A 27,522-nucleotide genomic window follows, 5' to 3' on the forward strand; every position below is an offset into this window, starting at 1 on the left:
AAAAATTCTTTGTTTTAGTTCATATTACAAACTCCTAAGTCAAGAGTCTTTTTCCTTTTCTTTCTGCCTGGATCAATGCTTACAGGATTATATAAGGTACTGTCCTGCCAGAAGCTAAAGCTCTCATCTTAAAGGGTTTCCTTCACAAATTAGAGTGGTCTGCTTGAAAGAAATCATATATCAGGAAAACTTATGGAAATGTGCTGCTAGGCCAAGTTATCTCCCTATATGCATATAGGTATAAGACCATGAATGGACTATGATTCATGCAGTAAGTACTGCTTATTTGACCATAAACTGCTAGTATTCTGGGTGACTAATAAAAAAGAAAATGGACAGGGAATACAGTACACTGGGGTTCAATCTCTAGTACAAAACAAAAAACCAAAAACCCATTATAGCTTGATACATTAAGATGTCTTTGCAAACTAATCAGCTTTTGTCAATCCTTGACATTTTACACAGACTTTACCACTGAAAATATACTGAGCCAGGGGCTGGGGCTGTAGCTCAGTGGTAGAGGGCCTGTAAAAAAAATCGCACATGTGAGGCACTGAATTTGATCCTCAGCACCACATAAAAATAATAAAGTGGGGCTGGGATTGTGGCTTAGTGGCGGAACACTTGACTGGCATGTGTGGGACATTGGGTTCTATTCTCAGTACCGTGTATCAATAAATAAAATAGAGGTCCACTGACAACTAATAAAAATATTAAAAATAAATATATAAAGATACTGTTTCCATCTACATCTAAAAAAATATTAAAAAAAGAAAGAAAGAAAAAAAATTTACTGAGCCAATGGCAGAATTCTAGGATACTTGCTCAAATAAATTTTTGTGTATGATATGAGGTAAGGACCAAAGTTAATCTTTTTTTTTTTTTTGCATATGAATATCCAACTACTCTAGCATTATTTATTGTACAGAGTATCTTTTCCACATTTAAATAGTTCTGGGTACTTTTGCTTAAAAAAAAAAAAAAAAAGAGAGAGAGAGAGAGAGAGAAAAGTTAATCCAGGTATGGCTGCATGCCATGCCTGTAATCCCAGTAACTTGGAAGGCTGAGACAAGAGGATCACAGGTTTGAGGCCAGCATAGTTGATTTACCAAGCTGCTGTCTTAAAACAACCACCATCACCACCAAACAAAACAAACAAACAACAACAAAAGAAGACTGGGAGTGTGGTTCAGTGGCAAAGCACCCTTGATTTCAATGCCTAGTACCCACCTTAAAAAAGGAAAAGGCTAGAAGTGAAAGGATTTTATGTTTGGATTCTCATTTTTGTTTCATTGATTTATATGTGCACCCTCCTAATTATCTTGGTTATTGTAGCCCTAATATAAGCAAATATTTTGAAATAAACAAATATTGAGTACTCTCTAGTCACTCTTCCGAAAAAGGTTCTTTGCATTTACAAATAAGAATCGAGTTTTCAGCCACGCACAGTGGAGTATGCCTGTAATCCCAGTAACTTGAGAGGCTGAGGCAGGAGAATCATGTGTTCAAGGCCAGCCTTAGCAACTTAGCAAAACCCTAAGCAACTTAGTGAGACCCTGTCTCAAAATAAAATATAAAACAAAAAAATCCTGGGGATATGGTTCAGTGGTTAATTGCTACTGGGTTCAATCCCCAGTACAAAAAAAAAAAAAAAAAAAAAAAAAGTTTTGTTTTCTACCAAAATAACTGTTGGAGATTTTAATAAGAACTGCATTGGGGGCTGGGATTGTGGCTAAGTGGTTAGAGCGCTCGCCTGGCATGGGCGGGACCTGGGTTCAATCCTCAACATCACATAAAAATAAAAGGCATTGTGTTAAAAAAAAAAAAAAAAAAGAACTGCAATGAATGTATAATTTTGGGAGAACAGACATCTTAAAGATACTGAGGTTTTGAGATCAATCAGTGTTTCTCAACTAGGTTGATGTGCCTCTTGGGAAATCTGTTATAATTTCAAAAGGGTAAAGAACAGGGAGGGTGTCAAATAACTAAAAATGTCGATGACAGCCCAATAAAGATAACGATGCTAAGGTTCAGACATATTCTATGAATCTAGAATGTCTCTCTTCATTTGTTTAGATCTTTATTTTCTCAGTGAAGGTTTGTAGTTTTTAGTATATGCATACTGCAAGTTCTTTACCACCCCAGCCCTAGAATTTAAAAAAAAAAATTTTTTTAGTTGTTGATAGATCTTTATCAAACCCAGTTCTTCATACATGTCAGCCAAGTGCTCTACCACTGAGTCACAATCCCAGCCAATTTTTACCTTCATTTTTTGGACAGATTATTGCTGATCAGTTGTATTTTGCATATTGATTTTGAATCTAAGACCTTGCTGAATTAGGTTTGGTTCCAGCACCTTTCTGTGGATTCCTTAGAACATACAGAATCATGCCATCTCCAAATAAAGATAGTTTTTACCCTTTCCTTTTTTTCCCCCTCTTGGTGCTGGGGATTGAACCAGGATGTAGCTCACCACTGAGCTACACCCCCAACAATCCTTTTTTATTTTGAGACGGAGTCTAAGTTGCTTAAGACCTTGCTATCTTCCTGCCTCCCAAATCGCTGGGATTACAGGTGTGTGCAACCACACCAAGTCTACCTCTTCCTTTCTGTGTTTTCTCTTTCCTGAACTGGCTACAACATTCATGACAGTCTACACAAAAATAGCATGCCCGATTTTAGGGATAAATCACTTAAATCTTCCATCATAAAGTATATTAGCTGTAGATTTTCCATAGTTATACTTGAATATCAGAGTAATAATGGTATCAAAGGACGAGTTTAAAAACACTCCTGCTTTTATTTTATGAGATGGTCCTGGACCAGTGAGCAAGTGCTGTACACTGAGCTACACTCCCAGCTATAGATTCTTGATTTTCTCTTTAGTTTTTCTAGTTTATAGTTATGAAAGTGGAAGTAGTGAAGAAAAAGTTTTTAAAGAAACCTGGAAGTCAATACTAAGGACACCTGACTTCTGACAATTTTAAGACCTTTCACACTACATATAGATGTGCTGGTGATTACAACATTATCTTTGTGTCTTTGTGTGCCGGGGTTACCGGAGGTTGAAGCCAGTGGTGCTCTACCACTGAGCTATATCCCTAAGCCCTTTTAGTTTTGAGACAAGGTATTGCCAAATTGATAAGGCTGGCCGTGAAACTTTCAAGTCTTGCAAATGGAAGAAAAACCAAAAACCAAAAGAAAGAAAGAAAGAAAGAAAATCACCAAGTAAATAGCTCAACCCAGAGTTAAAATTCTACATGTTTTCTGTAAGTACCTCTGTACCTAGAAGTGTTCCAGAATAGCCTCCACACCAACAAATTAAATAAGCAAGACTCAGATGTTAAGGCCACTGCTCGTTCTGTCCTCTGCAGCCTCTTTCTGCTGTCATCCTTACTGGGGGCATTTTTTCTTTTAGGGGTGGTAGTGGTTGTGGTTTAGGATTGAATTGTTTCACCACTGGGACAGTGTCTCCCTAAGTTACTTAGGGCCTGGCTAAGTTGCTGAGGATGCCCTTGAACTTAAAGATCCTTTTGCCTCAGCTTTCTTTCTTTTTTTTTTTTTTTTTAAAGACAGTGAGAGAGAGAGAGAGAGAGAGAGAGAGAGAGAGAGAGAGAGAAATTTTTTAATATTTATTTTTTAGTTCTCGGCAGACACAACATCTTTGTTTGTATGTGGTGTTGAGGATCGAACCCAGGCCGCATGCATGCCAGGCGAACGCGCTACCACTTGAGCCACATCCCCAGCCCTGCCTCAGCTTTCTTAGTCGTTGGGATTACAGGAATGCATCAACATGCTCAGTCCTTTCTACTTTTTGAAAAAGATCTTGCTAAGTTGCCCAGGCTGGCGTTTAACTTGTGATCCTATTGCCTTGCTTCTTTTTAAAAAAATTTTTAGTTACAGGTAGGCACAACATCTTCACTTTATTATTATTTTATTTTTATGTGGTGCTGAGGATCGAACCCACTGCCTCATGATGCTAGGCAAGCACTCTACCACTGAGCCCCAGCCCAGCCCCTGTCTTGGCTTCTTTAGTGTCCGGCTAAAATACTTTTAATTAAGTAAATTTATGTTTAAGGTTCCAGAAAGACACAGTCCCTATTCTGGTGAAATCAGCAATCTTCCTGAGAAGCCCAGATTTAAAAATTCACAGGTTATAAGACAAATTCACAATTAAGAGAGGGGACAGCCTTCGCTTGGCCTGCTGTTTTTGCCCAGCCCCACCCAGCCCGCAGACAGGAGACCAAGAACAGCCCCAAGTATGCCTCGTTCTTCGTGGTCATGGGCGCTTCGTCCGCAATGATCTTCAGCGCCCTGGGTGCTGCCTATGGCACGGCCAAGAGTGGCACCTGCATCACAGCTATGTCAGTCATGAGATGAGGCCGGAGCTGATCATGAAGTCCATCATTCCAGTGGTCATGGCTGGGATCATCGCCATCTACGGCCTAGTGGTGGCAGTCCTCATCGCCAACTCCCTGAATGATGGTATTAGCCTCTACAGGAGTTTCCTCCAGCTTGGTGCGGGCTTGAGTGTGGGCCTGAGTGGCCTGGCAGCTGGCTTTGCCATTGGCATTGTGGGGCACACCGGTGTTTGGGGCACTGCCCAGCAGCCCCGGCTGTTTGTGGGCATAATCCTGATCCTTATCTTCACTGAGGTGCTTGGCCTCTACGGTCTCATCGTGGCCCTCATACTTTCCACAAAGTAGCCCCTCAAGCTCACCAGCCACAGAACACGATATAAAGACCACCCACTCCTCATTCCAGAACAAACAGCCTGACACACACACACCCCGGTAGCCGCCCCCTCCGTAGTTGGTCTTGTAAATGTACAGTGTCCTAGTGCCCATCGTCTGCTGCCCCGCCTGGCCCCTTCCTCCCTGTGTTGTGGACTTTGGGTCCATTCATCTCCCATCCAGGCCCCCAACCAGTGAGGATGCTAGCCTCTGGCCCCTGCCCACCACCCTAGAGTGCTCTGTGTATAAGGATGAATTAGAGTTGTCATTTTTCTCTTCACTGGATGTTTATTTATAAAAGATATGACCTGTTCATGTGTCTGTGGAACAATCCTCGTCTCCCAACTATATAGTACCCTTTAGGTAGAGTGTTGCTTTGTGGGGTCCCCCCTGCTGAGACTCCTTGGATGGAACCGCCCCTTGTGCCTGGTGCCCTGGGCGGTGGCAGAATGCCAGCCACCAGGCCCTGGTGCCCAGCTGTGTCCAATAAAGTTCTGGGAAAGAGAAAAGGGACAGTGAGTAGGAAGTAGTCAAAGACATAGAGAAGGGCCATATTACCTACCTGACTGCTGTGCCAAAGAGCAGGCTTCACTGATCCTACTGCCTGTGAGGTAGCTGAAGACAGCTTCTACTGGGTTGTCTTTTCGGGTTAGGGAGACTTCCTCTTCAATCTGAGGAGCAGCAGTGTGGGATAGCCAGCGAGAGAATGCTCTTCTTCGCTCCAGAATCTGAATGTATTCACTGGGCTCATCCAACTGGCTGTAAAGCTCCTTCAGGTGGCCCCATAGGGCTTCACATAGAGTCCATGTCAGGCTCCAGTGCTTCACAACTTGGCAAAGAACAAAAAAAAGCAATGCTATGACCCTAAGTCTTACAATAACTTCAGAGAGGGAATCACTCTATAATGATGTAAGAAATATATAAATTAACACCACAAACACTAACTCAAGTTGAATACCCTGAATCTGTTTCCGTATCATTCAGCTGTGTTTCAGAGATATGTGATACAACTACTTGCTCACTTGATGTACCAGAGGTACATAAGATAACAAATATAACTCTGGTCTTTAAACAGGTTCCCCTAGCCTAATTATGGCTAATTTCACCTCACGTGACAGAGAAAAGATCCTTTAATTTCATTAAATTCTATCTACAAAATGCTTTAAGGAATGTAAATCCTCTGAAAATTTGTAAGGGACTATTCTATTCTGTTATAGGGACAACCTAAAAATTACTGGGTCTAAATGACATTGTTCAAAGTAACTTAAGAGTAAACCAATTCTAATCTAGACATTTATATACTAGGTTCACTTCAACTTACAGTTAAATACAGAGTTAAGTGACTTGCCCAAAGTTAGAAACAATATGTAGCTGTGCTAGCCAGGACTCAAAAACAGGTAACAAGTCCAATTTCATACTTTTTTTCTTTTTTCTTTTTTCGGTACTGGAGATTTAACCCACTTAGCCCCAGCCCATTTAAAAAAAAAAAATTATTTTTTGGTTTGGGGATTGAACTCAGGGGCACTTGATCAATGAGCCACATCCCCAGCCCTATTTTGTATTTTATTTAGAGGCATGGTCTCATTGAGTTGCTTAGTTACTTGCTTTTGCTGAGGCTGGCTTTGAACTCACAATCCTCCTACCTCAGTCTCCTGAGCCTCTGGGATTATAGGTATGCACCACCATGCCCAGCCAACTTCATTCTCTTAACCAGAATGCTATATTGCCTCTCAAGAAATAATGATAATTAAAAATGTAGCCCTGTTTATCAAGCCACTTATAATTATGTCTTGGGAAGATAACTTACAAGTTTGAGAAGAATATATATGAGACAATGAACAAACACACAGGGTCGAACATAATAAACAAGTCCCCAAATATACAGTACAGCACATTCTAAAATAGTGTAGACTTTTCAATAAAGGCAATTTATTAAACATGTAGTTAAATATAATTTTTCGACTCTTTCGTAAATCCAAGTCATTTGACTGATTATAGATCTTTAAAGAAGGATTTATATTAAGAGGCCTAAGAATAATTGTAAATGCTGACAGTTTCTTACTTGAGACTGTATTTATACCAATTCAATTACAGAAAAGTATGAGCTTAGGCATACACTTACTAGATTGATGGGAGGAAATTTTCCTCCAAAAAACAAACTACTATACCCTTTCCCTTTTTCTTGGGATATCAAAGGTTAGTAGTTAGTTGTAGTGTATACTTACTTTGTGTTTCCAATAATTCTCTAGATGCATCCTTAACCCAATCTGCATAGTCATGAATGACAGCAACACCCGGATTGGGGACAATGAGAGGACACAGTTCATCCACATGGACAGTGCTATGTTTTAATTTAAGCTCCAGAGGTGTCTGGTATAATTGTAGATCTTCATCTAGCTTCCTCTGCCTCAAACTGAGTTTTTCCAAATGAACTTTGAATGGAGACTCAGTCAGTCTATAAGAAACAACAAATGAGGAATAAGATAGAAAATGAAGATAAGGCAGAAGCTAAGATTTTCTTACAATCAAATTCAAATCTTCTTAGGATTACAAACAGAATACAAAACATTTCACTGTGATTTTTAAAGGATTTTGTTATCTCTGTAAAATCATAAAAATCCAGTTAGAAAAATAAATAAACCCCTTCCCAAGTTAAAAAAAAAAAATTATTCCCTAACGTTGAGCTATACTGAACTCATGTGCGATACTGAATAAACAAATAATCTGACCCTGACATTCAATATCCCAAGGCCAGGTTGGTTATGATAAGCATGGGAATTGTGTAGTCCAGACTTGGAACTGATTATAGCATGTATTGGAATTCTATAAATCCAAAGGCAAAAAATGCAGAATACCCACTTTACAAACACTCAGGTATTGAAAGTCATGAAGCTAAGCTTGTAGATACTAAAGAACCGACTTTAAATTAAAATGAGAATATAGTCAACTTGGCCTGGACACAGTTTTTAAGAATGATGCTAACAGCCAGGCGTGTTAGTGCACACCTGAATCCCAGTGGTTCAGGTGAGGAAGGAGGACTGTAAGTTCAAATCCAGTCTCAGCAATTTAGTGAGACCCTAAGTAACTTAGGGAGACCCTAGCTTAAAAAAAAAAAAAAAAAGAGAGAGAAAAGAATTATGTTAACCACTTCCAAATTACCACAAAATCAAGTTTATTCTAGAACTGATCACTGTTTAGTCTCTGTGAGGTTCAAAAGACAGTTGTTTATTTTTTTTTAAGAATCAACTAAGAATACATAATCATCTTCATTTAATCTGCAGCAAAGTTTGCTTTTTTAATTATAAAAAGCAAATAAGAAAATTTTACATAGATCTCTGTTAACAGAGAACTTTATATATAATCTGTTAGACACAAATAGTTCTATATAAAGTACATATAGAATGTAACAATAAATCCCATCATTATGTACAACTATAATGCACCAATAAAACATTTTGGGAAAAAAAAAAGATTCTAACAATGAAGGGCTGTCAGCATAAAAACGTGCATATAAAATTGTTATGTACCCATATGTAAATGTTAATTGTGGAGGCTGTATAGAAACATTACAAGCTACCATACATACAACATATACAAAATACTTATCCATGGACTATCAATAGTTTATACACTCACCTTATAAGACCTAAGATACAAGAAATGTGCTTAATTGAAAACATCACATATATTATGAAATCAAGTATCTAAGCAACAAATTAGAAAAAATGGCTAAGGCAATAAAAATGCTAAAAACCCAAAGAAGTTGGGAGTATTAGCATTAGGTCTATTTCCTACCTAAAGTATAACCATTTGGTAAGTATGCTTCATAATTTGATAGAATAAATGTAGCTATCTTATTTCAGTCCATAATTATAAAAATATATTCTATCTAAAATTGTGCTAGAAATATATTTAGAAAGATCATAAAATAGGGTCCCAATCTTGGATTTCTTGATAATGAATTTTTTTTTCCTCACATATTGCCTTTCTTAAAAAGCATTACACATTAATACGGCTGGGCAACCCAATGGCAAAATGCTTGCCTAGTACATGCAAAGCCCTAGGTTCAATTTCCAATATCAAAAACAAACAGAAAACAAAATATCAAGAAGTGTAACTCACGATTTAACAACTACTGGATTGGGCAGGAATCCATATTCCATAGAATCAGCAAGCTGATGATTTTCCAGTTCACGAGAGCCATTCAGTTGTTCTCCACTATTTGCAAGAGTCCAGTTGGGGCCCCAACCAACCCGAAATGAGCGTCCCATGAATAGCGCCATATCCATCAAGAGTTTTCCCTTGCCAAATGTAACAGACTTTTCAAGAGGGACTAGGCCTGGTTGCCTGCGTGTACCTACTGTTTTCAACTGAACCTCGGGGGCTGGGCTGGGCACTGTAAACACAGTGGTCAAGGGGGGCGGGACAGACCAAGAGGATGTGGATGGGATATTCATTAAAGATGATACTCTGGGAGTGCGACATTCTTGCACAGAGGCACTTGGTGAAAGAAAAACTCCACTTGTAAATTTTGATTGTAGTAACCCACCAACTGAAATGAGGGGGGGAAAAACTCTTAACAACATAGTCTATTGTTTCCTGAACAACAACAAAAATAAGTCAAGCTTAAATCAGTCAATATATTATCAAACTAATTGAATCAGATATGGATTACCAAAGCATGTTAAATCAGTTTTTGCAGAAATTATACTTGCAACCAGGAATTCAAGGCAAGAATTTTAGTGATGATGTCAATAACAATATGAACAAACACTACTATTACTACTACTACTTATACGACTATTTTTGAAAAATTACCTAGTGCTTACCTGCAGCAGCCTCTGTTATGAGCCATTTGTGTACATTATTTTATTTCATTCTTTAACAACTTTAAATAATGTGCCTTATTATCAACTTCACTTTAAAAATGAGAAAATTTGCTCAAGTTAAGTGACTAATTTCACTAAGTTACCAAGTGGTAGGACTAAGAGTCAAGCTTAGGTAAGTCTGGCATCAATGCTCATGCCTTTCTTAGTTCATACTAAAAAGTAAGATCAACTCTCAAGTTCTTACCCTCTAATGCTCAATGCTAGACTTAGCACAAAAATACTCTTGAGCTATCTTATGACTGTACATGTACCTTTCTGAAAGACAGTTCTTATTTACTGTCTGTTTTTCAATTTTACATGGTTTCTTTCTTAAAACATGCAGCTAAGAGTTATGGCAGCCTGAGATCTCCATGTAGTACCATTATGGAAAAGGTTATTTAAAATATTTAAACAGGAACTGGGGATTTAGCCCAGTGGTAGAGGGCAGCATGCAGAAGATTCAAGGTTTGACTGCGAACACCACAAAGATAAAAATAAATAAATAAAGTTAAATAATGCTTTATCAATTAAAGAATATAATTTGTAATAAGAGCACACAAAGGAATTGAAAAGTAAACACTGAGTTTTTAAGGCAACATAAAGAAATATCTCTCTGGTAGTTCCTCAATTTTCAAAATGTTTTAAAATTGTATTTGCTTAAGTTATTCATTGACATCAACATTCTATCTACAATTACACTATAAAAGGGAAAGCCTTTTTTTTTTTCTTCTGCGGATTGAACTTGGAGGCCACTGAGCCACATTCCCAGACCTACTTTATATTTTATTTGGAGACAGGGTCTCACTGAATTGCTTAATGCCTCACTTTTGTTGAGGCTGGCTTTGAATTTATGATCCTCCTGCCTCAGCCTCCCAAGCAGCTGGGATTACAGGTGTACACCACCATGCCCCACAGTTGAAAAGGGAAAGCTTTAAAATCAAATATGTAATTGCTTCTCTAAGAAACTGGGAAGGTTTACGGAAAAGAAGAAATCTGATGATTTCTGTGCATCATGGAAAGCAATATTTATCCCTAGAAAGCAGTAAGATAGTTAGGCCTGCACTAAAAAAATGCAGCACAGAATAACTTGCTGAATCCTCCAAGCAACAAAAAATTAGGAAATCAGAGCTTACTATCTAATCCACATTCATAAGCATACAAAAACATGGCCCCTAAACAAAGTATAAATGCTCTTCTGCATAAAACTTCTGAATCTGCATCACCAGAAGCAACTGTGGTTCTTAAAACTTGGCTACTCCCAAAAGATATTTAAGAGTACAATTTCTTTTAGCATTTATATGTCATACATATGGCTGTTAAGGGATATGTGCTAGAGATGTTTGCTCAGCTTAGAAGATTAGTGAAAAGTAGGACTTTATGACTCTACATCTTTCTTGTAAAACAATACATTTTATACAGTACCTAGTGAACGGGATTTCAATGAGTGGGATGCTGAAATGGGGAGTCTGGGAGAACATATTTCTTGAGAAGTATCTCCTTTGGAAGAAAGATGACTGAAGCGTTGATCTACTGTATCTACATCTTCTTCATCAGCAAGCAATGATGCTTTCATGATCTAAAAAGGCAGGATATCTGTAGAGTGAGTGTGCTTCCCAGAAATAAAAGGCCATAAAAGAAAAATGGCAGTTTATACCAACCAAAAAAACTGCTACTGTTTAGGTTGGTTTCAATCTGAGTATATCCTGTATGTGCCTGAAGGACATGAAGTCATATTACTCTCTTTTTTTCATCTGTATTGTCTAACCAGAGCCTGGCGTACTGCAGTTGCTCATGGTATTTGTTGTTGTTGTTACTGCGGATTAAACCTAGGGTCACTTAACCGCTGAGTCACATCCCCAGCCTTGCTAAATTGCTCAGAGTCTTAAGTTGCTGAGGCTGGATTTGAACTTGGGATCTTTCTGCCTCAGCCTTCTGAGCCATTGGGAGTACAGGATGCTCCATAGCTCAGCCAGTTGCTCATGTTTTGCTGAATGATTTTAAAAATCAAACATAAGCCAAAAGTTAAATTCTACAAAAGGACATGAACCACGCAATGAAGAGACAGTGCTCAAAGAAAGCTGTATCTACCAGGTTTTTAGAATTTTTATATGGAGGACTTCAGAGAGCCTCAAAACCAACATATGAAATACACAAAGTAATATTTATAGAAAAAAAAAGAATCATTGCTCACAGTTGTTAAATGACATGTCTAAAGTCATAGGGCAATAAAGTACAAAACTTGGATTAGAACCCAGCTAATATAAAATCAGAAGGCCTAACTTCTGATTTTCAATATAAGATTCCCACCCTGAATGGGAAAATAAGGCCCAAACATTGGCCATGTTTCTTTTTTTTTCATTTCAGTGAGTACTCAATGGTTTTAAGTAAATAATCCAGGAAGAGGCCTGATATTATGCAAGAAAAATTAAATATTACTTTTGCTGTCATAATAAAAGTGGATTAGAACTTCACCTGTAAGACATGTGGATTAATTCCCAGGGAAGATGCAATGTGTGTTGAGGCAGACACAGGTTCCTGATCCTCAGGCACGCTCTCTTCTAACACGAAATCCAAAACTGGTTCCTGGGTGATATCTACCATGTCACTGTCCAGTTCTACAACCCTCCCTAACTGTTCCACCTCTGGGCTCTGGCTCTGTAGATAGCAGAAAGATCAGGGAAGTAGGATTAAATTATACCAGATAAATACCAAGTTTCTAAGATCAGATTTAATTTACTCAGAGTATGATCCAGCAATATTAGATTCTGCCCATTCTATCATGAGGTGAGGCATCAGATCTGCCATAAGATTTAACATTAATTATCCCTCCCCTGACAAGTACTTGGGCTCCAAATGAAGATTTATGGACCTAAGCCAGCCCCATACGGAAACCAATGGTTGTATTCAGACAAAGATTATGCCTTACCTGACTGAGTTATCAACTATAATTTTCTGATTTACAAACTACCTTCACTTTGCCTTTTAGTCAGAAACCATTAGGAAGAGAACAAAAGGTACAAATGTCAATGTCTTTAGTAACTCTTTTTTCTTTCTTTCTTTTTTGATAACTGGGGGGATTGAACCCAGGAATAGTTTACCACTGATTTACATCCCCAGTCTTTTGAAGCATTATATAATTGGTTCAGTACAAATTCACTTCATGTCCTAAATTCACATAAGACTGACTAAATATTAACAAGTTACTGAGCCAATTTATGAAATATTTGTACAAAAAGTTGTACCAATTATTTTTCTTTTTAGTACTGGGGATTGAACCCAGGGGTTACCATGTAGCTACACCCCAGTCGCCCCACAGTCATTGTTGTCTTCCTTTTTTTTTTTTTTTTAAATACACTGAAACTGTGTCTTGCTAAATTGTTGAGGCTGGCCTCAAAATTGCAATCCTCCTACTTCAGCCTCCTGGATTGAGGGGATTACAGGCATGTGCCACTGTGCCTAATTATTTTTCTTATTATAATATAACTTGCAGATTAATATCCTTCCACAATTTCTGGCTAACTTTTCATGAGTATCTTATTTCATGATAAAGCTCAAATAAATGCTATTTCAAGACATTTTTAAAATTTGAACTGAAAAAATAATTTTTTTTTAAAAATCACCATTTGTTAACTTTTTCAGTTTTGTCTTCAACTGGATTATTAGTACTGTCTTGCATTTCTTTAACAAATATCTTTACTAAAAGAATGACTGCTACCATATACAACTCCAGAGAAACTGAGGCATTAGACACATGGTGAACTGACATTTAAGATGTGAATAATACTCAAGAGTGCTCTAATGAAACTGATATTGATTGAAAGGCACAGATGAAGGCCAGGGTTGTAACTCGGTGATAAGAGTGCTCTCCTATGCAAGTCCCTGGGTTCCATTTCCTACAGCACAAAAAAATGTCAAAGATGATACTGTTTTTTAAATTGGTTTGACTACTTTTATGCTTTAAAATCCTTGGTATGAGCTAGGTATGAGAGTGCAACCCTAGAATCCCAGCTACTCTGTAGGTTGTGGCAGGAGAATTGCAAGTTCAAGGCAAGCCCAGACATCTTTAAAATAGAAAAGAGTTGAGGAGTAGATCAGTGGTAAAGCACTTGCCCAGCATGTGCCAAATACTTTTTTTGTGTATGCTCTGGGGATAGAACCAGGACATTATACATGCCAACCATGCACTCTACAACTAATATATAACTCCAGCCACAATTCACTTTTAAGAAAAGTCCTGATACTCCCTAACCTCTATCAACCTCCCAGTTATGATACGCTACTCTATTTGGCTCCCATAACACTGAAGATATACTTCTTTTATATCATGTATCAGACTTGTATTTTCTTGTACATATGTATAGCCCGAAAGACTGTCAAGGCTTGAAACAGGGATTACATTTTACTGTTTTCTGTATCTATCACCAACCACATCATTCAGTTAAGTTCAACATTCACTGAATATTTGCTTATTTTCACTGCATAACGCAGTACCTGGAACACAGTAGAGAAAGCAATTAACTATAAAAGAAACGGTGAGGATGGGTTAGAAAAAAGAAAGGAGAGGATAGTTCCATCTTACTACACTACTCAACAATGGAATAATACTAATGGCAAAGAGATGCTCACCTATAACATGTTTGGGCAAAAAGAGAGAATTTCATTAAATAATTAGATGAAGAGATTGAAAGGACCCAGCATATTTTATCAAGAATCTAATGATCAAGGTTTTATTTGTTTCACCCTTACACCAGACTTTCACAAGACTTCAAGGTTCAAAATATCATCTAATTAACTGAAGGGGAAGGGAATTACTATAAAATTATGAGGATCTGGTAAGCTTCTTAAATCCCTGTGTGTGTGTGTGTGTGTGTGTGTGTATGTATGTGTGTGTGTGTGTGTGTGTGTGTGTGTGTGTATATATATGAATTTTGTTAGAATATATCTAAGTAATTGAATAAACTTCCTAAAAAAAGATTTTTAAAAGAAGTTTTAGTAGACCAGGTATTTCTTCAAAGCTGCTCCTGGGAAGAAAGTTAGACCAATTAAAAACAACAACAAAAAGATGACTCAGAAGAAATTGAGGAGCAGGAAAAAAGTCCCCCAGGGAAATGCGTTTGAAAGAAAGGCATGTGTTAGAAAACACTCAGATATCATTATTTAAACTCTCCCTTTCCTACAATGTCACCTCTTGAAGATGAAATCATACTTATTTCTAAATCTCAGCACAATACAATTAAAATACTAATTCATAGATAAATGTAAAATGACTAAATATATGGAAGGTGAAGCTTTACAATCCTTCAGTGAATTGTAAAATTATAATCCTTCAGTGAATCCTTCAGTGATCTGATAAACCTTTACTCTCCCATTCAAAAGAACCTTCCTTAAACAAAACTGCCAATATCTTAACAATATAACATCTCTTAATTTAAGGGGGTAATAAGTGAGATATATTAAGATACCCTTAATTTAACAAAGAGTAAATGACTAGTCCAAGGTCAAACAGATGTGTGTAGATACTATCATCCTATCCAATTAATTTGATCCAATGTATCTACTATTCCTGCCTGAATCCAACACAACTTATTTTCTAAATGTAAAGAGTATTTTATATTCATTTCATTTGAAAATCAGTTCTGTCAACAATTCTGTATTTTCCAAGAGAAATTGCATTTTAGGGTTTCAAAGGCCCAAGAACGTAAGTATGTTTTCTTATATACTAAGAAACATTATACAGAAAACGTAAATGTTAATAACAATAACTTTATGTGTAATTTTTAAATTAATTTTCAAAAGAGTGCAGACAAAAATACATTAAGAAAATCTGTCCTTGTGGGTATAAAGAAAAAAATATGCAAACTATGTATTACATAAAATATCTTTAAAATAGGTATTGATTCAGTGGATCAACTTAGCTGCCCTTTTATTTCAAAGCACAGTATACACAAAAAGAAACAGACCTGCCTTCTAAGCTGTAATCACTTTTTTCTATAAAATTTTAAAAACAAATTTGACTAAATTTTTTTTCTTCATTTTCTGTTTTTTTTTTTTTGTACTGGGGATGGAACCCCAGAGGCATTTAACCACTGAGCCACATTCCCAGCTCTTTTTTGTGTTTTATTTAGAGACAGGGTATCACTGAATTGCTTAGAACCTTGCTAAGTTGCTGAGGCTAACTTTGAACTCTTTGTCCTCCTGCCTTGGCCTCCCCAGCCACTAGGATTACAGGCGTGGATACCATGCCTGGCCTAAATTAAGCTTCTGAGTAAGCCATAGCTGGCCTTGATGGTGCTGAACACAAGTTACACTTTAGTTATGAGGCCCCACGTAAAATGTTACACGTATCTCTATCTGAATGCTAAAACTCTCAGGTCTTTTAACGGTTTCAAAACATAGCTATATATCTCAATCACCTGGGAGAAGCATTTAAAATAAATGTCTGATGTCCATGCCAGACCTAAGAAATCAATGTCAGGCTTCCCACGGCAGTGACAGAGCCAGCTACAAACTGGATCTCAGACCAAGAGTTTGAAATGAATGTTCTAGTAAAACATTTCTATAACAGCTTTACTTTGTGTAATCAAGGTTTACTTGTCAATATTTTCTCTAACCTAAAAGATACGGGACAGAATACATGAAAATTTAGCTACCTTTGTATTTTCTGGTTGCTTGGTGGAACTGTGCATATTGTATAAAAGGCAGTGCAATAAATCTGACCATTTTAAAAAAATGCAAACCTTCCTAAAACCTAAGGAAACACTCTTCCTTCTACCTTCTCTCTCTCTCTCTCTTTTTTTTTTTTTTTTTTTTTTTGTTAGAGAGCCTGAGGTTGTATACTGGCTTAAAAACAAAAAACCATCACCACAAAAAAACAACAAAAAAAAGACAAACAAAAACTATGGCAGACTCTAAGAACATAGACAGTATCACGGAAATCAGCCAGGCAAATCAGCCAGGTTATGCTGTGAAGATAGTTACCTTGATGCAGGGAATGAATAAGACTGTGCTGCTGTTCCAGTTCATGGCTCAGGTATTTTCTGCATGCCAAGTAAACTGTAGGGTCCGGGGGTGCAAGTAACTAACGACTGACATTTCCCATCTGACTCTCCTATGTCACAATGCAATATAAGGTGAAGTTCTCTAGAGGCCCATATCACTTCTCTAGCAGATTAAGTGCAAGAACTTCATAAATAACACAAGTATATAAAACTTCAAGTTTGGATATCTGAACACTTCTATCTGTTTCTTTCATTTCTGCTCTGTGTATCCAAGTCATTTGGAAAACAATAACAAAAAAACCCTATTCGCTCTACTCTATTTGCCTATTTTGAATTCTATCACCTCTCTAAAAATTTTTGATGCTCAATTTCACAAAGAAGTCTTCACTAATACAATGTCCTTACTGTAATTCATCGTTATTTTCTAGGATCTGCATTCTGGAAATTAAAGAGCCTGATAACTACTGATTCCAACATTACACAGATTTGTTCTGTCTGTCCACACAGTTGAAGTTTTGTTTTTCAGCTATTATCTTTTAAAAAAAATTTTTTTTCTTAGTTGAAGACACACAATACCTTTGTTTTATTTATTTATGTGGTGCTGAGGATCAAACCCAGTACCTTACATTTGCTAGGCAAGTGCTCTATCACTGATATAAAACCCCAACTCCTTCACCTGTTTTCTTTAGAATTCTACATATTACTTAATTTTCTTGTGCTACTGAGCTCAAACCCAGGGCTTTGTGCAGGCTAGGCAAGCACTCTACCACTGAGCTACATCCCCAGTCCATTACTTTCATTAGCAGAAAAAAAGGCCATGTTACTGTTTTCCTAAGAAATATACATAATGTAAGATTAAAAAGCTCTTTTTTGCAAAGACTGATTTTACAAAGCATCTAATTTAGACAGAATAAAAATGGGTAACTGAAAAACCAAGTTCATGAATAGCATTTCTTAGGTAGATTACTTTCTTTTCTTTTTTAAAATATATATTTTTTTTTAGTTGTCAGTGGATCTTTTATTTTATTTATTTATATGTGGTGCTGAGGATGAAACCCAGGGCCTCAAACATGCTAGGAAAGTGTTCTAACACTTAGCCATAACTCCAGCCCCTCTAAGTTAGATTTCTTAGAGCATTCTAAATACTACAAAGATTATAAACATAAAAGTTAACTTCTAGTTTCTCATTTTTATCCCCCTCCCACTATGTACACAAACATGAACACACATACACGATATTCTCCAGAAAGTGCCTCCCAAGAAATTATTTAATAAATCATAAAAATCACATATTTCAGCAGCCATAAGAATTGTAGCATGAAAATTCCATAAGGTCCAGCTGTTAGCAGCTGAGAGGTAGAAAATGCTTTACAAAGAAGTCCCATATCAAGAACTCTTGAGGCAGGGCAGCAAGGAAAAAAATATTTTAACTTCATTGAATATAAATAATATCCAAATTAAGGTAAAACTCCTTTTATGAATTGGCATTTAAAGAAACTACCTGATATTTAAATTACAAACCTTTCCCTATATAAGGACAAAAGGTTTATATTGGCTTAACAATACTGAAAAAGAGTATGATACAAATAATTGCAATAAACATCATAACTCCTTTCTCTCCAAGCTAAATAATTAATTTGCATTCTAAAATCGTCTGTTTTCATAAAGATTATTAAAATACAAATATCAAAGAGGTTACCTGAAGTATAAAAGCAAACAACTTGAGAAAATGGAGTTTAAAACCCTTGTAGAAAGCTTAATTTAACTTAAAAAAAAAAAAAGAGGTAAAGAACAAGATTAAACTGCACATTAAATAGTCAATAAAAGTAGGATTTACTTTGTATCAACCCGCATGAGCAAAATGCTATCTTAAGTTGATCACTGAACAGAAAATCACAAGTCCAAATGAGAGAGGGAGGTGTTTGAGAATAACAATCTGTGGAGGAATGATCCAAATAGCAAAGAGAATTCTTTAAATCTCTCAAGTAAAAAAAAAGGTGCCTGCACCACCTCTTGCCCTCCCTTGTACTAGTCTCAACATGATTGCCAATATGTTTGCATTCTTCAAAGTTCCAGGAGTCATAAAACAGCTTTGTAATAGCTGAATGACTTGCTTTCAACTTCTTTATCATGGATTCCATTCAAATTCACTGTCCTTTCTCTACCTGAGGTGGAGGTGCAGGTTTGCCATTAAGAGCCATCTGAAAAGGGGTAGTTTGGCCTGCAGGAGGCAAAGGGGCAGTCTTCAACTTCTTTGTACTAGTTTTGGATGGATGTTCTTCTTCCTCTTCATCAGAATCCTGAAGGCCATATTTAGAAAAATGGGACACCTAAAGATGGGGGGGGGGGGGAGAGAAGAAAACAACAAAACAAATTTTAACAGTGTTCTTTCTGTTCAAAGGTTTTCAAAGTACCATCTTCTGGCATTATGTTTAAAAAAAAAAAAAGAAAAAAAAGATATGTTTTAAAGAAAATGAGATGTTAACTATCATAGTTTATTATTTTTCTAAGATTTAGATGATGTTAGGCACATGTACTAGTTGCTCATATAATCAAAAGAATATAGATTACACACACACACACACACACACACACACGCCCCCAGCGCGAGCCATTTTATCATTATTGAGGGTACTAGGGATTGAACCCAAAGGCACTCTAGCACCAAGCTACATTCCTAGTACTTTACTTTTTTTATTTTAAAATTTTGAGACACAGTCTCACCAAGTTGCCCTGGCTGATAATGAACTTGTGATCCTGCTAGCATCAGCCTCCCAAGTAACTGGGCTTACAGGTCTGATACCAAGTCTGTCTAAAATGCCATTTTAAATGCAATCATTAATAAAGGAATCCATTAATCATTACATATGCTACCCTAGTTGTTCTCTTCCTACATTAGGTCCTTCAACTTGTTAAATTATCAAATCAGCCCAGAAAAAGAAGAAACCATTGGGTAAATCAAATCAAGGATAGGAAGGAAGTAAATCTCACAGAAGGGGATAAAGGACTTGAATAATATGCCCATGATATAATATGCTCATTATTGCTGAGTAACTAGGTGTGGAATTTAGAGTATATCATGATATATCTATCTATGTCCACACTATTTCCTAATTTATAAAAATATAGAGAATTTAAGACAGGAATTCCTTCAACACAAACATTTTGTGATTCCCAACTACAGTTTATAAAATAAAATTTAAAAAACGGTTAAGTGACTATACCTTAAACACCCAAGAACCAGTTTCAGGCCTGTACTCTTTGAACTGAGCTCCTTGTTTTCTTGAAACTGCTTCCAATCTCCCCTCATAGTTGATATCAGCAAGTCGATCTGGGCTCTTTATTAAACAACGGGATGTTTTATCTGTTGGCCAAACCCCATCCAAGGTAACTTCGGCCTTCCTGTAAAGTATAACCAAGCAAAGTGTAAACGCTTCACATTTAAAACCAGAAAGCCAACCAAAACCTATATAAATAACAAATAAAGGTAGTTACGCTACTCTGAAATCATTCTGCAGTTGTTTCATAAAATTGAGTCTTGCCTCCCATAGTAGTCAAGGTTAAAAACAAGGAGTCACTACCAATATCAACTAACTCAATATCTGGTTTATACAGTCAGACTGCATTTATTTCAAACTACCATGGTACATCAATTATTTCCAATCTAATTTTAGTAACACTTAAGTTGTGAATAACTGATTCAAAGTTATTTAGGTCACAGTCTAATGTGATACCTAACTCTCAGTGTCAGTCTCAAAAGTTCTACTGTGCTAAATAATAGTAAGATGATTTATTAGTAATAAATGTTTATAGAATAAAATATCAAGAACAGTGAGTATTAGCTATTAAATAATGAATGGAGATAAATACAACAGTTATGTAGATAACTTTTCAAATTGTAATAAAAACACTTACCATGTAATTTATCATCTTTACTATTTCTAACTGTACATTTTAGTAGTTAAGTATACTGATATTATTGTACAACCAACCTCCAGGACTTTCATCTTATAAAACTGAAACTCTATGCCTCTGCTATGGTTTTCAGGGAAAACCTTGTATCACTCTAGGTTACTTATTTATTTTCTCCTTTTAATATTTTTTTAGTTGTTAATGGACCTTTATTTTATTTATTTATATGTGGTGCTGAGAATCAAACCCAGGGCCTCACCATGCTAGGCAAGTGCTGTACTACTGAGCCACAACTTTAGTCCCAAGGTTTTATGTGTTGAAATTTAATCCCTACTGTAAAGTTAAAAGGGCAGAAACTTAATCCAATTTTGGTGTTTAGGGTGATCAGGATTAGATAAGGTCTTACACTGGAATTCCCATGACTGAATCTTGGTGGGTTTATAAGGAGAAAAACCAGACAGATATACATATACACCACCACTCCCTGTCTCTAGCAATGAGATGCCCTATACTGCCTCAGGATTCTGCCAGCAAGAAGGCCATCACTACATGCTGCTGCCCAATCTGGGACCTTGAATTTCCAGGACAATGAGCCAAAACAAAACCTTTTTTAAAAAAACTCACACAGTCTATGTTACTGAACAGAAAATAAACTAATACACTAAACAACTCCCTATTTTTCACCCACCCCCAGAGCTCCTTGCTACCATCTTTCTATTTTATTTCTATGAAGTTGACTTACCTAGATGCCTCCAAAGCAGAATCATTCATCTGTCTTTTTTAGACTTGTTTATTGCATTTAGCATGTCCTCAAAGTTCATATATGCTATAACACGTCAGAATTTCATCTTTTTTAAGGCTGAATAATATTCTATTGTATGTATATATAACACATTGTGCATATTCTATCCATTTGGTAATGAGCAATTGAGTTGTCTTCAATTTTCTATTATGAATAAGCACTACAACCAACATTAAGTATACAAGTATTTTTTTAAATATTTTTTTTAGTTGTAGATGGACGCAATATTTTTATTTATTTATTTTTACATGGTGCTGAGTATTGAACCCAGCACCTCATACGAGCGAGGCAGGTGCTCTACCACTGAGCTACACTCCCAGCCCCCTACAATTATTTCTTGAAGGTGATCTTGCTTTCAATACTTTCGTGTACACAATCGGAACATTATGAATTTAATCAACCATAGATCAAAAATATGCAAGGAAAACAATCCAACCCTATTTGTACTTAATATTTTAAGACATTTTTCCTTGTTACCATCCCCTAAATATAGTGTAAAAACTATTTACATACCATTTACTCTATACTAGGTATTATAAGTAAGCTAGATACAATTTAAACTTCTTGAAGAATGTGTGTAGATTACATGAAAATGCTATGTAATTTTATATTAGGAACTTTACCATTAAAATTGTGGTTTCCATGAGGAGTGGGGTTTTGGAACCATGGATACCAAGGAAAGACTACATGAACACTTTAACAATATTATGTCTTCCACCCGTGAACATGGGATGTCTTTCCTGTTTCTGTGTCCTCTTTAATTTCTTTCAACAATGGTTTATGGTTTTTAGTTTATTCTTTTTGATGTTACTGTAAAGTACTAATATTTTTGTGGAGCCTTGAAAACATAAATTTACTTCTTCAAAATTACATGCCTTTTATTCCCTTTTCTTGCTTAATTACTCTAGGATTTAGAGTAGTTATATTTCAGAGAAGTAGAAAAAGCAGGCATCCTTATTTTGTCTTAAAGACAAAGCTTTCAGTATTTTAGCATTACCATATAAACTGTGTTTTTCATATATGGTCTTCATCATATTAAGGTAGTTTCCATCTATCCCTAGAGTTTGTTAAGTATTTATATTATAAAACAATAATAAATTTAATCAAATGCTTTTTCTACATCAATCAAAATAGTCAGGTGGTATTTTCCCTTTTATCCTCTTAAAATGGTGTACAACATTGATTTTCATATACTGAACCCTCTTGCATTCCAAAGTATCACTTGGTCATGGTATGTAGTTCTTTTAATGTTCTATTATTTGCTATTTCTTGTTGATAATTTTCACATCAATATATTCATTAAATACACTGACCTGTTGTTTCCTTTCCTTATAGTGTCTGTCTAGTTTTAGAACCACAGAAGCAATTTGGAAGAGTTCCCTTTTCTTCAATTTTTTGAAACAGCCGGAGAACTGGTATTCTGGTGTCTTTTTTTTTTTTTGGTGGGCAGCAGGTGGGTGTTTGCTGGGGATTGAACCCCAGGCCTTGTGCTTGCTAGGTACGCAAGCTCTGTACCATTAAACTAGATCCCCAGCCAGTGAACTTGTTTTTAAATGTTCAGTAGAATCAATCAGTGAAGTCATCTGGTCTTGAGCTTTTCTTTGCTGGGAGGTTTTAGATCATTGAATCAATCTTCTTCTTGTTAAATGTTTACTTAGATTGTCTATTTTTTCACAATTCAGGTTTATAAAAATATATTAGTTTAAATTGAAGTTTTATTATAAAGATGAATTAGTTTAACTATATTTCTTTCACCTATCTGAAGATATATTAGAGGCTAGGCTCTCACACTAAAATAACAAGTGTGGCCAGAGCAGAAACAAGGATGGGGCACAGGCAGGGAAATTAGCAGTTGGATCTGTGACTATTAGGGAAAAGGAGTCCCACTGTCATAGTATAGCTTTGTTTATCAAAATTTTTTAAATAGATAATACTGAACACAGTGGCACATGTCTGTAATTCTAGTGATTCAGGAGGTGTCTCAAAATATAAAAATTAAAAAGGGCTGGGGAAATGGCTCAGTGATTAAGCACCCCTGGGTTCAATCCTTGGAACCATAAAAAAAAAAAAAAAAAAACCACCAGAAACTTATTCTCTCATACATCTGGAAACCAGAATTCTAAATTAAAACCCCTTCCTCCAGGGGTTCTAGTAGAGAAGTCTTACGTCTTTCTTCAGTTTCTGATGGCTATCAGTATTCTTTGTACCTGCATCCTGTAGCTGGCATCATTCTAATCTCATTTTATTTGATTTAGAGCCCACTCAAATAATTTGGGATATCATCTCAAAATTCTTAATTACATTTGCAAGGGCACTTTTTGCAAGAAGGTCACTTCACAGGTACTGGAATTTAGGATGTGGTGTATCTCTCTGGGTAGTCAACATTCAAAACGATGTAGATGACACTACAATTTCTCTTGTAAATTTAAATTTTCTCAGGAGATAGTTTCTTATAAAAGGACATTTGAGCAGAGATTAGCACGTGCAAGGCCTTGAGCTTGATCCCGGTTCTTTTGAGTATTTACCAGAAAGTGTCCATGTCACTCAGAAGTACCTCCTTGGGAGCTGAGGGGCCTCAGGAGGCGGGGTTGCTGGCTTGCTGGGGCCTAGAGAAGCCTCAAGTTTTTCCCTAGACAAAGGTCATGAGGACTGTGCCTAGAATAACTGGGTTTTTGGGGAAAGCCTACAGGCCCTAGAAAGTCCTTCCAGACAGTTCTCACCATTGCTACCGATATCAGAAACCATTTCTTTGGCAATGATTTGTATAAAACTCTGTCAAATGCTTTTTAGCCAGGTGCAGTGGTACAGCTACTCTAGAGGCTGAGGCAGGAGGACTGCAAATTCAAGACCACCCTGGTGCAACCCAGAGACCACCCTCAAACATGACCATCTGAATTAACTGGTTTCCTGGCTTCCACCTGAAATCTCTATGAACCTAATTTCCTCAGCAAGAGGGACAATTCTGAAGAATAGAAGGACAAAATAAGATGTCAGCTGGTTTTCTTTCTTCTGATACCTCTTCCCTCTTTGTATATAGGCCACCTTCATGCTGTGTCCTCACTTGGTTTTTTCTATGTGCATACGTCTCTTAATCTTTTCCCTTCTCCCTTGGTATTGGGGGTTGAACACATGAGCATTCCACCACTGAGCCATATCCCCAACCCTTTTTAAAAATTTTATTTTGAGGAAGGTTCTCGCTAAATTGCCCAGGCTAGCCTTGAACTTGCAATTCTTTTGCCTCAGCTAGAGTAGCTAAGATTATAGGCATGTGCCTCATTTACACTTTTAAATGAAAGCAGAGAAACAATAATCAAACTTACTATAGTTAGTCAACAAAACCTGGCTGCAGAAGGAAATACATATACAGGAAACACATCCACGTTTAAAAAAAAAAAACCTGCTGGTTAGTTTATTATTTTCTATATACAAATAAGTTTATACCTATTTAGTCCTTCACCCACAGGTGGTTTCTGGTTATCATCTAAATAGACAATAACTTCTTTCCTTCGGATATGCACAATATCATCCAAATTTAGATTGGTCAAATTCACATCGCCTTCAAAATAGATAGAGCCATAACCTAAAAGTGTGAGAGTAACAGTTAAAAGTTCATCCTGTATGAGGGAGCAAAAACCCATATTTTATCTAAAGTAATTAAACAACCAGAAGGGAAAAACAGTTTTAAATAATCACTATTTTAAATCATCTAGCATTATGGAGTGGGTGATTTCCATCCCAGCAAAAGAAGAATGGGGACAGAGGGACTGACATAAATTAACCTATTATCTGATGTAACACCTGCACTTTTACAACATTTCTGCTATCTCATAACAATCTTCTTTTTTTTTTTTTTTTTTTTTTAATGACCACTGAGACACATGCCTAGATCCTTTAATTTTTTGAGGCTGGGTCTCACCAAGTTGTTTAGGGCCTAGCTAAGTTGTTGAGGCTGGCCTCAAACTTGCTATCCTCCTGACTCAGCCTCACAAATCACTGGGATTACAAACATCTGACACACTGCTATATAAACAACTCTTAGTAATTATTTAGCCTGCCATATGTAAATTAAACTGCTTGAGGGCACTCCCACTTTTTCAGAGGTACTAGGGGTTGAACTTTACTACCACATTCCCAGCCTTTTATTTTATTTTGAGACAAGGTCCCTGGCTGGCTTCAAACTTAGATTCTCCTATCACAGTCTGCCAAATAGCTGAGATTATAGATATGGGCCACCACGCCCAGTTTGCCTGACCCCTTTTTAAATATAATATAGAATGATAAGAATTTTCTTCCAAGAAAATAAAGTCAGCTATAATGATAATCCTAAGTATTAAATATTCTTTGCCTATTATTCCATTTTCTCACCTAGTATGTCTTGCTATTTTCTTTAATTGTAGAAAACTGAATCAAAGCAAATAGTTACCAGCCCCAGATGGGCATACCTAAACCAATAGAATGCTATATCGTCCTAGTCTTTCTAGTTTTGTTACTTGTCAATCCAAGTTTCTACTATTCAGGACAAAGGAGACCTAAATGTAGGAAAAAACAGATTCAGATACCAAAGACTTTCCTTAATTAGAAAACAGGTGAAAAATCCTGGCTTATACACTAACTCCTAAACTCACACTTACCTTTACGACCAATGGTGAAGTCAGAGACAATGCACTCTCCTTTTTCATTGGTAATTTTGGCAAGATCATCCATAGATGGAATAGTGTAGTAACCAACCTTAGTGAGGACAATGCCTATGACCATAAAAGAAAGAAAATATTAATCGTGACTATCATTGGGTGGAGGAATTCTCAGTAATATTTATTTATTTTTTTATTTATTAATTTCTTTCCTAAAAGGACCAGGGTGTGGCTCAGTGGTAGAGACCTTGCCAAGTATGTACTGGCACTGGGTTCATCCCTCAGTATTGAGAAAAAATAAAAATAAAACACAACTATGAAGTGAGCATTTAAAAAAATTTACCTTATATAATAGCTAAATTATTATATAAAGAGAAAATACAAACAAAGAAAATATTTTTTCCAATCTAGTTTTATTAAATACAAAGGAAAAACTATTTTTTGAAAAAAAGGCTTCATGGCCCAAAATGCTGAGAAACATACATTATAATTAGAGGGCTGGGGATAAAACTCAGAGGCAGAGTGCTTGTCTAGCATGTGTGAAGCCCTGGGTTCCATCCCCAGTACAGCAAAACAAACAAAAATTCAATATTTTACAGTCTTAGAACATTTATACCAAAATGAAGACTAACTATTTAACTCTGCTTAAACTTTGTGGTCCCCAGACTTAATCTGCCACAGGAAACTCTTTTCACAGAAAACTCATTTCAAAGGATATTCATTAACATCCTCTAATATGAAAGGCATTTCATAGATTACACTCTGGGAAAGTCTTTCTTGAACCACTTTTATTTTATATACAGGATACCAAACCGAAGGTGAAAATAATGTGCCTTGGTTAATAATTTAGCCATAGAGGTGAAGATAAAACTCCAAACCCAATACATTCTTTTTTATAACCTACTGTCTCTCAAATTTACATCTTTTGAACAGCTAAATCAAGATGATTTGAAAAATCCAACATGAGAAAGTCCCATGAAAAATGAAAATTTAAAGGACCATAATTACTATTACTAAAAAATCATCAATCAAATAGATTTCAATAATACCTAAATGGTATCCGATGGCCCAAGGAAAAGAAATATTGGCGTGGAGAAGAGTTTCAGAATATACCAAAAAAAGGATAAGATGTGATAAGATTTAAAAACAAAATGAACAAAAAAACAAAAACACGGCAACATTGGTATGGTTGTTCTTATCCCTCCTGTACTATTATTTGTAGCTAGGTTATCAGGGTAGCTTGCTTTGAGAAAAAAGTATTTAAGGTTGACATCAGATCCAACTCCAGCTTCTAGCATAGTCCACTAGCATACTTGCTTTTCACTGGCAAGGTTTAGAGGGTTGTTAGAATGTCTGTGGAAAGGGAGATCTAAATTAAGTGTTAGGAAACAAGGTAAATGAGAAATTAGAATCAATAAAAAAATGTTTTTTGGGTATTTAAAAAGACATAATATTGGAATAAATTTGTAATGAATATAGATACTTGAGATTATTTATGTAAAAGTACAAAGTTGTTTACTCAGGAAGTAAACAGAAGATATATATGAAGGCAAAAAGATTAAAAAAAATTTTTTGTTT

At 36.3% G+C, this 27,522-nt stretch overlaps 1 protein-coding gene and 1 pseudogene across 9 annotated transcripts in view; one reads left to right on the forward strand and one right to left on the reverse strand.

The window, feature by feature from the left end:
* The window catches only part of NUP98 (nucleoporin 98 and 96 precursor), a gene marked incomplete at its 3' end in the record, with an annotated part of 108,186 nt that overhangs the window by 15,739 nt on the left and 64,925 nt on the right, over nt 1-27,522 (reverse strand). For 7 of the 8 annotated variants that reach the window (XM_081282040.1, XM_081282039.1, XM_081282038.1 and 4 more), the window contains 9 exons: nt 25,945-26,058; nt 24,755-24,893; nt 19,824-20,001; nt 18,765-18,929; nt 12,074-12,256; nt 11,024-11,177; nt 8,856-9,285; nt 6,959-7,188; nt 5,296-5,562 (listed from right to left, as the gene is read on the reverse strand). In XM_081282040.1, the coding sequence (XP_081138166.1) occupies nt 5,296-5,562; nt 6,959-7,188; nt 8,856-9,285; nt 11,024-11,177; nt 12,074-12,256; nt 18,765-18,929; nt 19,824-20,001; nt 24,755-24,893; nt 25,945-26,058 (1,860 nt within the window). Of the gene's footprint in view, nt 1-5,295; nt 5,563-6,958; nt 7,189-8,851; nt 9,286-11,023; nt 11,178-12,073; nt 12,257-18,764; nt 18,930-19,823; nt 20,002-24,754; nt 24,894-25,944; nt 26,059-27,522 lie in introns of those variants that run through there. The other variant, XM_081282042.1, reaches the window with a different exon arrangement.
* Nucleotides 3,675-5,125, forward strand: LOC308641331 (V-type proton ATPase 16 kDa proteolipid subunit c-like; annotated as a pseudogene). Its single transcript has one exon. The product of its transcript is annotated as a V-type proton ATPase 16 kDa proteolipid subunit c-like (transcript).

Source organism: Spermophilus citellus, assembly GCF_964194105.1.
Source record: "Spermophilus citellus genome assembly, chromosome: 2".
NCBI lineage: Eukaryota > Metazoa > Chordata > Mammalia > Rodentia > Sciuridae > Spermophilus > Spermophilus citellus.